Raw genomic sequence first — 15193 nt, 5'->3', positions numbered from 1 at the left:
ACAAACATAGGGCTATCCAACGCAAAAAGAATTTTTCAGTTTGGACCGGTAGCTCCTGAGATTAGCGCGTTCAAACAAACAAACAAACAAACAAACTCTTCAGCTTTATATAATAGTATAGAAGTATAGATTAGATATATATTTTTTTTATTAAATAAGAATGTAGTTTACCTGAACATTGTCGAACGAGTAAATTAAGCGTCTGTATTAGTTTACTACAACTTTACCTAAGCCTGCACATGACGCATCTAATCGTCATGTACTAGCGCCCTATATGGGTCACTATACTATTTATTTTTAATAAGGTCCACGTGGAGCCACAACTTAGTCAAATTGATTGGCAGCGGTTCGATTTATGAGCTCTCTACCGCTTTACCTGAGAACAAAATCCGACTAGTTGACATGCTCTACGAATCTTTGGGATACTAAAGTAACTAATTATAGTAACTGACTGACCAGAACACAAACTATAACAAAAACATAATAATGATTAAGTACTTACTGAGTATTTTTTATAACTTGACCGCCTTGGTGGCATAATTCTAATTGTAAACGGTACAAGTACGACTGCTGCGCTGAAGTCCTGGGCTCGAATCCCAAGTCGGCCCAAAATAATTGTGACTAGGTTTTTCAATCTCAAAACATTACTCAGACACAGCTCGGAGCCAGGTAGTTGGCGGTGTGATAGTACCTTAGAAAGCACGTAAATCCATTGGTCCTGCGCCTGATCCTTTTCCGGTTATATCGGAATGCCGTCTCACCGAATTATAAAAGTGAAGGTATAGAATGTGCACCTGTGTATTACGCAAACCCTATAATATCTTCCAGGTACCTGGCTGATCTCCGTTGAGATTGGCCACCGTGGCCGAAAATACGGCTAAAGGATTTCATTTTTCGTTTATAACATTTGATATCTAAAATACAGATAATTTAGTATTGAGGAAACATTTAAATTAATTTAAAAATAAATGGGAACTTATAAAAACAAGTTGATTGGACAAATCGTTTATTACTACAATATTCAAGAAGAAATTGTTTCCTTGGTCTTTCTTACAATATTCTCATCACTAATAAAAATGCTTTCACTCTCATTCGTACCCATACATAAATTATTTTTAATGCGAGGTAAATATTTAATCACTTTGCACGAACTATGAATTATCTTGCAGCCCATATCAATAAAAGATTTTGCATTATTAATGTTAACTCCAGCGCCTGGCATTATTTCAATAGCTTTATTATATTCTAATAGTGATTTTATTAGTTTCATCGCTTCATCGTCGGAAGCTGAAGGTCTTTGTCCACTTGTAAGAAGTCGATTAAATCCTAAGGATATAATTTTATTTATAGCAATTATTGGATCATTGCAAATATCGAATGCTCTATGAAAAGTTACTGGTATGGGATACGCTTTCTCTATAACTTTTTTGCAATTGTATTCATCAATATCCTGTTTGTCCGTTAGCGCACCAAATACAAATCTGTCTACACCCATCTGTTTAATGATTTCTATGTCTGAAAGCATAGTATCCATCTCTTGCTCCGTGTAACAGAAGTCGGATCCAGTGCGACACCTTATCATAACATTGATTTTTGGTCTCTAAAAATAATTAAAACAAATTTAAACCATAGTTGTAAATATCGAATGTAAGAAAAACTTTAATTATATAAGTACATTATCTCTCTTACCTTGATCAAATTACCACAAGAACATTTAACACATGACTTGTGTATTGGTAATCGACGCGAAATATTGTTCGCCTAAAAAGATACATATTTTGAGTTAAATGTCCATTAATGTATTTAAAAAAATACACATAAAGGTACCTAACCATTTGCAATATTTGCTGAACCAGGCCAACAGATGGCGTTAAACCTCCTTCCGCTAGAGAACTGCATACTTCCAATTCGTCAGCAGTGCCGTGTATTGCATTTACAGCTGACTCCAAACTATCTATGCACACTTCCAACATGTTCTGAAATTTAAACAGGTTTGTTTCCCCTTAAATGTAGGTAGTTATTTTAAATTTTATTTTAATCGAACAATAAACAGCATACTAACTATACATAACAGTTTTGAATATATTACAAAAAAGAAAACCAAATTAATAAATATAAAAGAAGAGATGACAAAAATGTTCTCCCTTGTAAAGCTACTTCTGAAAGTCTTAAATATTTAAAGTCGTTTGTGTTTCAACTTTAATTTACTCTATACAAGGTTTCATGCCCATAAATTATCATTTATTTTATTCTGCACCATATTTTTCTAAGAATAATGTGAATAAGGCTGGCCTTACACGTTGCGACTGTCACGCGTTGTATTTTTAATCATGGGTTCATGTTAACAGCATCAATTTGTTTAAGATATAAATTATATTCAGTTTATTAAGAACTTGGGTAATGTCAACCTATCTTTTTTTTATCGAATTTTATAAATTCCGCAAAACTGAGATTTATATAATTGTTGTAACACTGAACATTTAGTAGCGCTCTCCTGTCACTGTCATGTTCATTATAATTCTTGTCGGCTAGTTACTAAATGTGTAGGTACACAATAAGAAAATACAAGTAGCTTCCAATCGATTTAGCGAGATTTATGCAACATTAAATCATAATAAAATGCAAATACGATATCTACCTCTCTTTCAGCGTGCACACACACTAAATAAGTATTACTACGAAACTTTTAGGAAAAACAGTTACACTCAACCACAGTCCACAAAGCCCAACCACGTACCCAAAGCACGTACCGATTATTGCCAACCCCAATTTAAGAAAAGTAGTAGATTAACTGAAAATATATTTATTTTATAGTCAATAAAATATATAGAATTATATATTATTATATAGAATTTGGAATATATAAAGAAGGAAAACGGTAGATCTACCTATCCTTAGCTAAAGCCTATAGGCCCGATTTCTATACTTTTTATTTTTCTTTTGGAAATTTGCGTATTTTGTAGAAGCAAAAAAATTGCTCGCTGACGGTATTTTTGTGAAGTTGTGACTTGTTGTGACTCAGAATAATGACAACTTGTTCTGAGAGTTGTGATTTCGCTTAACGTTCCATTACACGCATGTCTTAATTTAAAATTTAGTGAATGTTGAAATTAAGATATATGACAACACTGCCTACTGTAGCTGGACAATCATCAACAAGTGTCGATTCGTATCTGGAATCCAGATTCTCAAAGCGCCTTTAAATACAGTTGGAAATAAAAAAATACTTTGAAGTATTTCCAGTAGTAATTGTGTATTACCAATGTTTATTTATTTACAATATGTATTTATCGCGTCATAATATTAAGCTCTATCCAAACTCTATCTTATTTTAATGTTTGATATTTTAACTTCAATTAAACGTTCCTGAACGAAACTAATCACGCATTTCGTAGCAAAATTCATGTTGGTTTGTCCTTTTGACATTACGAGGTAAAAGGACACGCGAACGTAGGCAAAGTTTCGCCAACGTTCGCACTTTTATCAGGTATTTAGCATTGCTTCAATTAAATTGTTCATAATTTTGAAGCGTCAGCTAATAGTTAAACTTATATTTGGCTGGCCATTCGTTTTTAATTTAGTAACATATGATAAACTGTTGAGGTTATGGTCGTCTTTCCTTGCCACATACATGAAAGTGTTCTTTCCACATCAGTTAATGTATTAGTGAGTATTATTTAATTGCGTGAATTGTTGGTTAACAGTTATGTCTCGAAAAAGAGATAATGAAGAGACCGATAAACTTACACGTATCGCTATTGTAAACGCGGACCGGTGTAAGCCGAAGAGATGCAGGCAGGAATGCAAGAAGAGCTGCCCGGTGGTGCGCATGGGCAAGCTGTGCATTGAAGTCACGCCCAATGACAAGATCGCCACCATCTCTGAGGAGCTGTGCATTGGATGTGGTATTTGTGTCAAGGTGAGAGCAATTTTGGGTTAAACTATAGCAAATAGGTGACACATACGTGTTAAGATGTGCTAGATATTAATAGATATGGTGGTAGGAAAATACATACTAGCAATGATATTTTGTAATAAGTTCATAATTGCTACCTCAGTCTTATATAAACAAGATGACTTGGCATTATTATAATTCATCTTCAACTAATATTTTTTTCGTATTTTTAGATACAATAGGTTTGCATGAACAAGTGTTGATGAGGGCAAATCCTTGGGTTTATGTTTACTTTATCTTGTACCTCTATTGATAATTTATCACAAATTGTATTAAAAGTTTAAATTGGTTTATTCCAAGAAGCCACTTTTCCTTAATTTCAAGAATTGAAAGAAAAATATCAGTGTATATTTTAAATATAACTGTTAATATTTTATAAGGTGCTGAATATGAATTTTATATGACTTCCTGTCTGAAAAATATAATTTTATTTACTAAGAAGTTCATACACTCACATAATGCCTTGTAGCCTTAAAGGGGTAAGCAGAGGGGCAACTAGTGCACCCACTTTTTGCCTGTAATATATATTATGTATTTTCTAAAACATTAAAAATATTATCTTAACTTTCTTTAGAGGTCTACAACTCAGTGCCTATTCAATCAACTGAACAAATTGAAGTATTTAAAAAGTATTGTTTTCTCCATTATTCATTTAATTCTCAATCTCAAACATAAATATGTTAGCTATTAAGGTCCTTATCTAACAACTATTAATCTTTAACATGGCAAAACATTACAAATATTTTATATTTCTTCTAGAAATGTCCATTTGACGCAATTTGCATCATCAATATACCATCTAACTTGGAGAAGCACACCACCCATCGCTACTCCAAGAATTCGTTCAAGCTCCATCGTCTCCCGATCCCGCGTCCTGGTGAAGTGCTCGGTCTCGTCGGGCAGAACGGTATCGGCAAGTCTACAGCACTGAAGATTCTTGCTGGAAAACAAAAACCCAACTTGGGTCGTTTTGCTGTAAGTTTTTTATTGTTTATTATTATCTCTCGATTTTTTCTATAACAATTGTTTATTGTATTGATTTGTTGACATTAGTTCCTATTTGTAAGGCGGGTGGAATGTAAGGCACAAATTTCAAATCTGTTCAAGTATAATGGAAACATGTTATATAATTTTAAATCAATAAATTAACTAATATTACAACCTATGCACAATGCCTAAGGCCCTCTGATCAAGTTGATAAAATATAACATTAATGTCAAATATAAATTTGTTATATATAATGATAATCTACCATAAAATTGTTTATGGAACATATTTATAGAAAGCTGCTTTAACATAAAATTATATAACATTTTCTTACCTTTTGTACAGGATCCTCCAGATTGGCAGGAGATTTTGTCCCACTTCCGTGGCTCTGAGCTGCAAAATTACTTTACTAAAATCTTAGAAGATGATTTAAAAGCTTTAATCAAGCCTCAGTATGTGGACCAAATCCCTAAGGCTGTGAAAGGAACTGTTGGGCAACTACTCGACAAGAAAGATGAGAGGAAAAACCAAATGGAGATATGTAAAATGCTTGGTAAGTTTTGCTTGATTGACAATAATCTTATTATAATAAGTAACATTATCTACCAATACAAAAACATTATTTTACCCTTTATTAAAACTTGAATTTATGACAATTGTACAACTTAAAATATTACTTTTAAATTAATACTTTTATTTAAAGTCCTACTGATAATCAAATCAAATACCGTGAGAATAAACATAATAGACCTTTTAAATTTAAGTTTTAAAATAAACTTTAAAATCTGTGCAATGTTAGAATAAAAAATTACTTAAATAAGGAATTTCACTAATAGTGTAATTTGTCAGATCTGTCGCACATTCGTGATCGTGAAATCGCCGCTTTGTCTGGTGGGGAGCTACAACGCTTCGCTTGTGCCATGGTGTGCATCCAGAATGGCGATATATTCATGTTCGACGAGCCGTCCTCGTATTTGGACGTCAAGCAGCGTCTGAATGCTGCCCGCACAATTAGATCGCTTATTCACCCTGACAAGTAAGTTTTATAGAATATGTTTACATTTCTGTAGATATTCTACCATGCACTTTCTTTAAGCATAACAATTCTGGGGCTTAATCTGTCTATGCCCAGCTTCATCAAAATCCATTGAGTTTTTGTGCTCATGTTTCCTATTTTTAACAAACTTTTGCATTTATCTTATCAGAAAGATTATTTAAAAATATGATTTACACAATTCCTATACAATTTAATTATTGCATGAGAACTGGTTTATTTTTTAACTTCATAAATAAATTCACCATAATACCCAACACTGTAATCTGAATAAATCATTGCATATAATATGTTAAAAATGTATTTTGTTACTCAGGTTCATTATAGTGGTAGAGCATGACTTGTCCGTATTGGACTACCTGTCTGACTTCATTTGTTGTCTGTATGGAGTGCCTGGTGCTTATGGTGTTGTGACTATGCCTTTCTCGGTTAGGGAAGGTACAGTATTATTTTTCTTTTGTTTATTATTTTAAGTACCTAAAAATGTTGTGAGAAACTTAAAGAATTTACATAATATGTTTATTGTAATAATAAAAAGATATAGCATTGATCTACAAAAAAATTTAATATAATGAACAACATAAACTTCAAGGTGATAATGAAAAATTATGCATTTTAGGTATAAATATATTCCTTGATGGGTTTGTTCCCACTGAAAATATGAGATTCCGAACTGAATCTCTTGTGTTCAAAGTTGCTGAGTCCGCAACTGAAGAAGAGGTATTTATTTACTAAAATTATTCATAATATATGAAACAAATATCCTCTTTATATTTCGTTATGTGTATTTTTTTTTTCCACAGATAAAAAGAATGAACCATTATGAATATCCCGAGATGTCTAAATTGATGGGTGATTTTAGCCTAAAAGTGATGGCTGGAGAATTCTCTGATTCTGAAATTTTAGTGTTACTTGGAGAGAATGGTACTGGTAAAACTACATTTATCAGAATGTTGGCTGGAAATCTAGAACCCGATGAAGGTAAGATATTAAAACATTATTTAAAGATGAGTATTTATGTAACTGGTGATAAACACCTGCATAAACAAAATTGAATATGACAGCTTTTATTGAGAAAGCATTTTATTACTGGTGAAAATCTACTTGACTTTTTCACATATTATTTTAAACAAATGTTTTGGAAAGAAAGCAGTATTATTTGTTTATTTTAAATTTCGAAGTGGGATGAAAACGCTACTAACATGATAAAATGTTGTGTTGAAAAAAATACCTAAAATCGGCTTTAGATATATATTTTTTTAGTCGATTACTCGGCAATAACGTACTCATAATTCTACGATGTGTATCCGAACGCATTTTTTTTTCAAGTGGCAACTTCGTGCTTTGTATGTCATTGCAAGTGAAAGTTGTCGAAGAAGCTTGAGTTTAGCTGAATTTTATTCTATTTTAAACATATTTCTAATAATATCCACTGAATATCGTATTGTTTCCTTTAAATGCTTATTTAAGTTACATAAACGTATCATTAAAGTGCATTATAATGTGACAAAGGGTTATTATAGTAAGGTTATGCCAGCGTTAAATGAAATATTTTTATGATTTTTATCGTTAATTTAAGTGTTTGTGATGGCAAAAACTGAACTTTTCGATTTATTCTTCCACCCTGTGTTCCAAAAATGTTTGAACCACGCCGAATCAACTCTAGTCGCAGAAGGTACAGTGACAAATATTTGTCGGTAAATAATAAAATCGGTCATTTTTCTGCGATTCGTAGTTTTCTATTATGTCTATTAAATCGTAAATTAACTCTATTTTTTTGGTCCTAAGACAATCTCGTTATTATTGTATATTTTTTATCCTTTCATATGTATATGTAACCTATTTTTCACAACAATAATTTTCATCTGATATATAACAAGTTTTATGTTAAATAGTTTTTTTATTTTTGTAGTCTAAAGAAAGAAAATTTACAATCAACACAAAATGTGTAAATTACTATTATATAGTTTTCTATAACTACATAACATTATTCCATCTAGGAACATTTCTTGAATTCCTTAGAATAAAATTAATGATACCGTTAGTGTGCATATTTGTCTGCAATTAATGATATGCGAAACGTGTTTGTATTACATAATTAATTTGTAGGCATTTGGAACACAATTTTTATTTAAAAACATATGTTTCATCAATAAATAGTCAAGATGCAGCTAAATATATAAATGATGTGCGCAATATATCATAGTATAGTATTTACATAAAACAAATGAAAAGAGTATATTTTTTTATGTTGTTAAAATGGGGAATTTAAATAAACAATGAAAAAATAATATTATCAGGCTATTACATAGATAGCGGGCAAAACAATAAGAAAGTTTATTAGATAATCAAAGTGTATGTCTCAAAGAAAAAGGATTCCTTATATGAAAAACAGACAGAAAATGAATTTCTGCTTTACTCATTGTAAAATTAGTGTTGTACTGTAAGCTTTGCCACAATGAAAGTAGCTTATGATGAGTTAAAATCATGATCTGTATGTATATTGTATATCAAGTTTTGTCCAAATCCTTTTAGTGGTTTCTGCTTTAACTACTAAAAAACATTGAATATTTTACTGATGTAATAAATTCTGGAGTTTGTAAAGATGTATGGGTGCTTATTAGAAGTCAACACAGAAATAGTTAAACAGATTTAGATGAATATTAATACATGGATTGTCTTATGACCTAGATTTGTATAGATTACTAGCTTCCGTCCGCAGCTTCGCCCGCGTGGATTTCGGGTTTCATAAATGGAGAAGGTGCTCAATTTGTCGGGATGTTTTTTTAATTTATGGTGGTATGCAGGTGGTCCGATTGTCTGGTCAGGGTCTGATGATGGGATCCTGGTGAAATCGAAGGAACTTTTAACCATTAAGGTTGCACACGAAATGACGGAAGCTTAAAAAATGGAGTAACTTCTCCCGTTTTCCCAACATTTTCCATCACTGCTATGCTCCTATTAATTGTAGCGTGATGAAAAGTATACTATAACCAGCTCAGGAGTATGAAAAATAATTGTACCAAGTTAAGTTAAAATCCGTCGAGTAGTTTTTGTTTCTATAACGGTTATACAGACAGACAGACAAAAATTTTACTAATTGCATTTTTGGCATCAGTATCGATTCCTAATCACCCCCAGTTATTTTGGAAATATATTTCATGTACAGAATTGACCTTTCTACAGATTTATTATAAGTATAGATATGCAAAAGTAGCTCAAAAATTGTCCATAACGAAAACATGCATTTTAAAGTAAAACAAAAGAAATAATATCGTGAAGCCAACCAAATAACTAATGATATATTAAATTTTGTGACTGTTCAATTTAGTCGGGTCCGCGATATCACTTTTGTTGAGTTTCAGATCGCGACATTACATTATTATATTCTGTGCTCCAACGCACACTGCTTTGATGTTAGGAACACACCTACATTGCTTAGACAACAGTGAACTTTATACAATAGCAATAAAGCTCAAATTGACTCTACGTATTTGTTAGAAAATGTTTGTATGGGAAATAGAAAAATGCTGTTTTGAGGATTTTCCCGGCAATTATTCGAATTTTTCTCACCTTTTAAACCTTCCCTAGACCTCCACGAATAATTCAAGACCAAGATAAGATAAATCCGTTCAGCCATTCTCGAGTTTTAGCGAGACTAACGAACAGCAATTCATTTTTATATATATAGATTGGAATAGAACTATTTTTAGGATATTAATGCAGTTTTTTATATTATAATTAACTTCCAATGTTTTGAAGACTGCAACCTTCATGGTTACAGATGAGACTGAGGTATTGATTGTTGGAAAAGTCAGTTATAATATCTACATACATATTACTATTATAATATTTCGTTTTAAATCTTTTTAGTTGTTGATTAACCGAATATACATAATGATATCATGGTGTCAAACCGCGATAAAATTCGAAAAAAGTTTGACATCAATATCTAATATCTTTATTGGGTGAAACTGCAAGCAATACCTAGTAAGATATATTAATAATTTCATTAAAATTCTGGATTTTAAATTATGTGAAACTAAGTCTAGCATAGTTAGTGTAGTTATGCGGAACCATACAAAATTCATGAATAATCAAAACCACAAAGACAACAATAATAATTAGAACATGTTCACTTTGTTTATCTAATGTATTTAAAAATGTGTAGCACTATTTTATATATGGGAATTTCCTGTTATCACAAATGTATGTTATAATTAGGGCATTATTTATTTAACTGAAATGGGTTTAAATTATTTATGATATATTTTGATTGGAATATTTGTCAACAGGCTCTGGACAGCTGCCACAGTTGCACATTAGTTATAAGCCACAGAAGATATCGCCCAAGTCTCAGGGGCTGGTGCGCTCATTATTGCATGACAAAATAAGGGATGCCTACATACATCCACAGGTATGTTTAAATCCTTATAAAAATAAAAGTTATTAGAAAATTGTGTTACGAACACTTCAAAGAATATTGAAGCAACTATAAATATTAATAATTATTTTCAGAAACCTTATAAATTACATTAATAATTTTTTTTAAATGAAACCTCAGCCACCACCAAATTTTGGGCTCACGGCATTGATGTGAGGGGTGTCCTTAGACCCTAACGAGTGACCTTTTAATTAAGTCACTACCCAGTAAAAAGTAACAAACCATCTCACCTACCAAAAGGAGGATATAGAATCTTTTTGCCCATAATCCTTATTAGTTATCTAGCTATGCCACTGAGACATAATTTTAGTATTATACTTTTTTCCTTGACCCAGAAATCTTAGTTAGCTTTTTTGCTGTCTTTTGCTAAAATTAATAACATTAATTTATATTCCAGTTCATCACAGACGTGATGAAGCCAATGAAGATTGAAGAGATCATGGACCAAGAGGTGCAGAACCTCTCTGGTGGTGAGTTGCAGCGAGTGGCGCTGGTGCTGTGTCTGGGCAAGCCGGCCGACGTGTACCTCATAGACGAGCCCTCCGCATACCTCGACTCCGAACAGCGTCTCGTCGCCGCCAAAGTTATTAAACGGTTTGTACATTGATTAGAATATTGAATATAGTTTAGGATACTATATGCTGTGAATCCTTTTGGTTTCGCGATGTATATAATATTTGGTGCCGTTTAGTCAATTTGGCTGATAGTACCTAAACTAAAAGTATTTTAAAACGGCTTACACCGCAGTCTTTAATTAATGATATTTCGTCTTCATAAAATTAAATCATTTTGTTTTTTGTTATACAAATATTAACAATCCATATACAACATTTTGTGATTTTGTACACATATAAATATTTTGTTTGCTTAATTTTGGGGCTAGTACATAATTTATTATTAAGCATACTCACACAACAGAGACTGGTGTAGTTTTATCAGTATCTGGGCAGTGTGTGATTAGTGTTATAATGATATATTTAGTATAGCCGGCTACACAGATAAGATTAAAAATCTCATGAAACTTTCTACTGTGAAACATTGGCACATTTTATTTTGATTAAAACATTTTGTAACATTTTATACCGAAAACAAGCACAAGTAATACAATTGTCATTTCAGGAGTTCCTTAACTTTTAATATCTAGAATTAAATATATGTTATTTCATGTGGGTTTCGTAATTTTCTATGGAAACCTACTTAAGGAAACGCTGGACTCTATTTAGTGGACCCATACTTAGGGTATAAAACAATAAGTCCTGGGTGTGAGCGTCGCCAGGGGGGAGAACGGGAGGGTAGCTGCACCCCTACATTTACTCCTATTGAATTTTTGGCATTACTTATGAAATTTTCGCCCGTCATTCGGATCAAAGTTAGAGATTTGTGCCCCCTAAATCGAAAGCGCCCATGGCTTTCGAATTAATCCCGATTGTGTCATCAACTATCTGTGATTAACTATTTCAAACAGTTCCAAAAAGTTACCCAGGACAAGAATCTTCTCTATGAATGACAATCGAACTGACTAATAAAATAATACTGATACTAAACAACCTAATCTCCAGATTCATCCTGCACGCCAAACGCACCGGTTTCGTGGTGGAGCACGACTTCATAATGGCCACCTATCTGGCGGATCGCGTCATCGTGTTCGAGGGTACGCCGTCAGCGCACGCCACTGCGCACGCGCCGCAGTCTCTACTCAACGGCATGAACAGATTCCTTGAGCTGCTCGGCATCACCTTCCGCAGGGACCCCAACAACTTCCGGCCGAGGATAAACAAACATTCGTCTGTCAAGGTAAACTGTCTGTTAATTGTTACAACATACAGTACGGTTTCGATTTTTATGACGCGTCAGTTCACAATATGTTTTAGTTTCTATAATGTTTGAATAAGAACTACTAAGCCTTTAAACGCAAATAACGTAAAACGTTGACAACCACAATATAGGTACACATATTTTAGTATATTTAAAATCGAATGCTTGTATATTATGTTTATTTTTAATGTGGAAAACGGGGAGAATTTTTAAGAAGTTTGCTTGTTCAATAAAATTCGATGTATATTAGGAATAGATTTTTATTGTCTGTAGCCCAAAAATATACTTGCGTTAACGCGCATTTGTTACGTATTGAACTCGTGTAATTTTCGTATATTCTCATATGCCACTTTTTTTGTTACAGGACATAGAACAAAAACGAGCAGGTCAATATTTCTTCTTGGAAGATTAGGGCAGCAGAATATCAATATTGTATTTATATATATTGTATCTGTCACAATGATGGCCCGCCATCCGTGTATTTCCAATTAAATGTATTACTATAATAAATCATGTTTTATACAAACACCAAATACACGCTGTTATTTCCCTAACATATTTTATTGCATAATATACGGATACCTATCCCTACTACTGAATGTAAATTGTAAACACATATACAATATTAAAAATAACACAATACAGCTGATATTTATTTCATATTAACTATTCCACGAGCGCGTCCGCGTATTTTATTTGCAATTTTTACTCAACATTCATTATTAGAATTTTTCATAGTCTATACATAGTGTTAGTTTTCAGTGGATTCGCATAATAGGTATATGTATCTGCATCAAAACCTCGTTTTTTTGACATTTTCTAAATTGAAAATTTTGACAATGCGAATTTGGGGCAATTTGACATCGCGACCCTACTACTACTGTCAGAAAATTCGTCGCAGCGGCAACGTCACACTTATAGTCATGCTTGTTCTTGTTCTGAGTCAGAAATACACCATATTAGCACTCAAATGATAAAGAAATCACAGTTTTATTTTTTTGTGAAAATAATCATGAATAATTTTTGACACAATGTTAGCAGAGATGAATTTGAGTATGTGATTTAATTTATTAACCCAATGCAAAAAACATTATAACAATATATTTTTGTACACTGACCAATTTTTCATTGTTTTTATAATGAACAACCAAATGCTGATAAACCATTTGTAAATAATAGTCGCGGTCGGTTAATTTCCTTAATGAACCTCTATTCTCTACAGTGAACTTTAGGAAATATAAATTATCATTACATATCGTTAATTCGGATGTAGTAATTTGATTACACGGTTGAAGATTATGTATAAAATTGCTTATATCTATGTCCCTGTGCCAAATTCTAAAGCGGAATGCCATAGTAAAGGATATCTTTTTGGAATCTTAAAATTTGTTTGTCCGATCGAACCCAAAATGGTTCACACAATGCCAAAATTGTGTGAACGATTTGGGCAAGCAATGATTTTTTTTTATCGTTTATCAAATCACCTCATTTAAATCACAAAACATAAGTTAAACAACAATATTTGTGTACGATATTTCAATTACCTTGCTCGCTCACATGACAAAATATCTGAACAAATTGTGCCTACACCAGTAGCACCTCCACCGTACCTCCTGAAAATACGACTGAACTAATAAAAAGCATATATTTACTTACATAAACTTATACTATATCTGACCCATATTTACTTGCATAAACTCTGGCCCACTTTGACACGCTATGGTAAAACACTAAGGTAATTAATTAATGTTGACTATTAGGCAACAACAATTATCCAAAAAGGTCGTTTTGCCTACATAAACAGGCTTAACGTGTGACGTCATCGTTCCCTTTGAAATCACCTCCGCCGCACTTTTCCGTCAAAATGAAACTACAACCGCGCCCAATTACCTGTTTACTTCAATATGTACAAACCCCCGTACCTGTCCTACATTTTTGTTACACGTAAGAAAAATGAATAATATTATGAGTGTTCTTACTCGACCACAATATTTGATTAGTTAGTGGTTACCTACTTTTTAAATGTAATTTTTACAGGTTATTGTTCTTTTAAGAGTAACCATACTCGTAGTTGTAAATTCTCTGAATTGTCTAAAAAAAATCATAGGCTATAGTGGCACAATGTTAGGCCTAGAAAAAGATGAGTTGGAAACGTATTGGATAGGTCGCTCGCATAGCTTTAGTTAGGCACAGATGAAAAGCCAGTAGATAAGGCCTTTGCCCTGAAGTCGACGATAATGGCTGACATGTTGTATTGCTAAAAATCCGTTATTCTGCAATGAACAAATACGATTAAAAACACAGGTGAATTTTTGAGATGGTGCAGAATCCTTAATCGCCGTAGCTAAAAAAGCTTTCTCAGGAAACTATCCATCATTTTTGAAGATATTAAAATCTATATATAAGTACAGAACTGAAAAAAAAACAACGAAAATTGCCAATTTATGTAAAAACTTTTATTTACCGATTAGTACTTACGTAGGTACTAAAAGTTTTCTTCTGTAAAACTTTGAAAATCACTTCTACTATACCTACGCTATATATGTTTCACAATGTTATATCTCTCATTCGTACTAATACTTTTACACAAACTATTTGTCTATAAATCGATGTGTCTTCGTGCTAATAGAATCTCTATATCTAAGGGAATCTGGTATAATTTGAACTCTAGGAAAATTGGATTGCAGACGCTACGAGCACCATAATAGTAAGTGCTACACAAAGAGTAATCAATGGTCAAAAACAAATTTCAAAACACTACGCACTATAAAATAAAACCTTCACAAACCACGGGGTATAAACAAGTCCTTTTCGCAGTAATTTTCTACAGTGAATAATACATCTTCCGATCTTTCAATCTCGGCCTTTATTTACGATAGCGTCATAACAAGTCCAAGCTGCTCTGAGTCATTTCCTCAAACTGATGATCTAACAATCA

General features: G+C 32.6%; 2 protein-coding genes across 3 annotated transcripts; one reads left to right on the top strand and one right to left on the bottom strand.

The window, feature by feature from the left end:
• Nucleotides 1-989: 989 nt before the first annotated feature.
• Nucleotides 990-3018, bottom strand: LOC115448233 (copper homeostasis protein cutC homolog). Of its 2 annotated transcripts, XM_037446100.1 has the most exons (5): nucleotides 2889-3018; nucleotides 2639-2791; nucleotides 1833-1976; nucleotides 1690-1761; nucleotides 990-1600 (listed from the first exon to the last, which is right to left on the bottom strand). In XM_037446100.1, exons 3-5 carry the CDS (start codon nucleotides 1971-1973, stop codon nucleotides 1022-1024), a joined length of 792 nt encoding a protein of 263 aa, XP_037301997.1. In that variant the 5' UTR covers nucleotides 1974-1976; nucleotides 2639-2791; nucleotides 2889-3018; the 3' UTR covers nucleotides 990-1021. The 2 variants fall into 2 exon arrangements, with proteins under 2 accessions (XP_037301997.1, XP_037302002.1); XM_037446105.1 differs by lacking the exon at nucleotides 2639-2791.
• Nucleotides 3019-3369: 351 nt separating this feature from the next.
• LOC115448231 (ATP-binding cassette sub-family E member 1) lies at nucleotides 3370-12809 on the top strand. Its single transcript, XM_030175594.2, has 12 exons — nucleotides 3370-3487; nucleotides 3705-3919; nucleotides 4715-4930; nucleotides 5288-5495; nucleotides 5792-5978; nucleotides 6313-6434; nucleotides 6616-6716; nucleotides 6800-6977; nucleotides 10292-10413; nucleotides 10838-11034; nucleotides 12000-12234; nucleotides 12620-12809. The coding sequence occupies exons 2-12, from the start codon at nucleotides 3707-3709 to the stop codon at nucleotides 12665-12667; spliced, it is 1827 nt and encodes a 608-aa protein (XP_030031454.1). The 5' UTR covers nucleotides 3370-3487; nucleotides 3705-3706; the 3' UTR covers nucleotides 12668-12809.
• The last annotated feature ends 2384 nt before the right edge of the window (nucleotides 12810-15193 follow it).

Source organism: Manduca sexta, chromosome 6 (assembly GCF_014839805.1).
Source record: "Manduca sexta isolate Smith_Timp_Sample1 chromosome 6, JHU_Msex_v1.0, whole genome shotgun sequence".
In the NCBI taxonomy this organism is placed as follows: Eukaryota; Metazoa; Arthropoda; class Insecta; order Lepidoptera; family Sphingidae; genus Manduca; species Manduca sexta.
The sequence above is the reverse complement of the archived record's forward strand: the minus strand, read 5'-3'. Positions and strand labels throughout refer to the sequence as shown.

What these genes read in the sequence shown, in the direction of transcription:
- LOC115448233 (XM_037446100.1), bottom strand. Translation starts at nt 1,973, where the DNA reads ATGTTGGAAGTGTGCATAGATAGTTTGGAGTCAGCTGTAAATGCAATA. An exon ending in TTCAGCAAATATTGCAAATG is followed by an intron (nt 1,762 to 1,832) that starts GTTAGGTACCTT and finishes GTATCTTTTTAG; the next exon opens with GCGAACAATATTTCGCGTCG. An exon ending in CTTGTGGTAATTTGATCAAG is followed by an intron (nt 1,601 to 1,689) that starts GTAAGAGAGATA and finishes AATTATTTTTAG; the next exon opens with AGACCAAAAATCAATGTTAT.
- LOC115448231 (XM_030175594.2), top strand. Translation starts at nt 3,707, where the DNA reads ATGTCTCGAAAAAGAGATAATGAAGAGACCGATAAACTTACACGTATC. An exon ending in CCAACTTGGGTCGTTTTGCT is followed by an intron (nt 4,931 to 5,287) that starts GTAAGTTTTTTA and finishes CCTTTTGTACAG; the next exon opens with GATCCTCCAGATTGGCAGGA. An exon ending in GCCGCCAAAGTTATTAAACG is followed by an intron (nt 11,035 to 11,999) that starts GTTTGTACATTG and finishes CCTAATCTCCAG; the next exon opens with ATTCATCCTGCACGCCAAAC.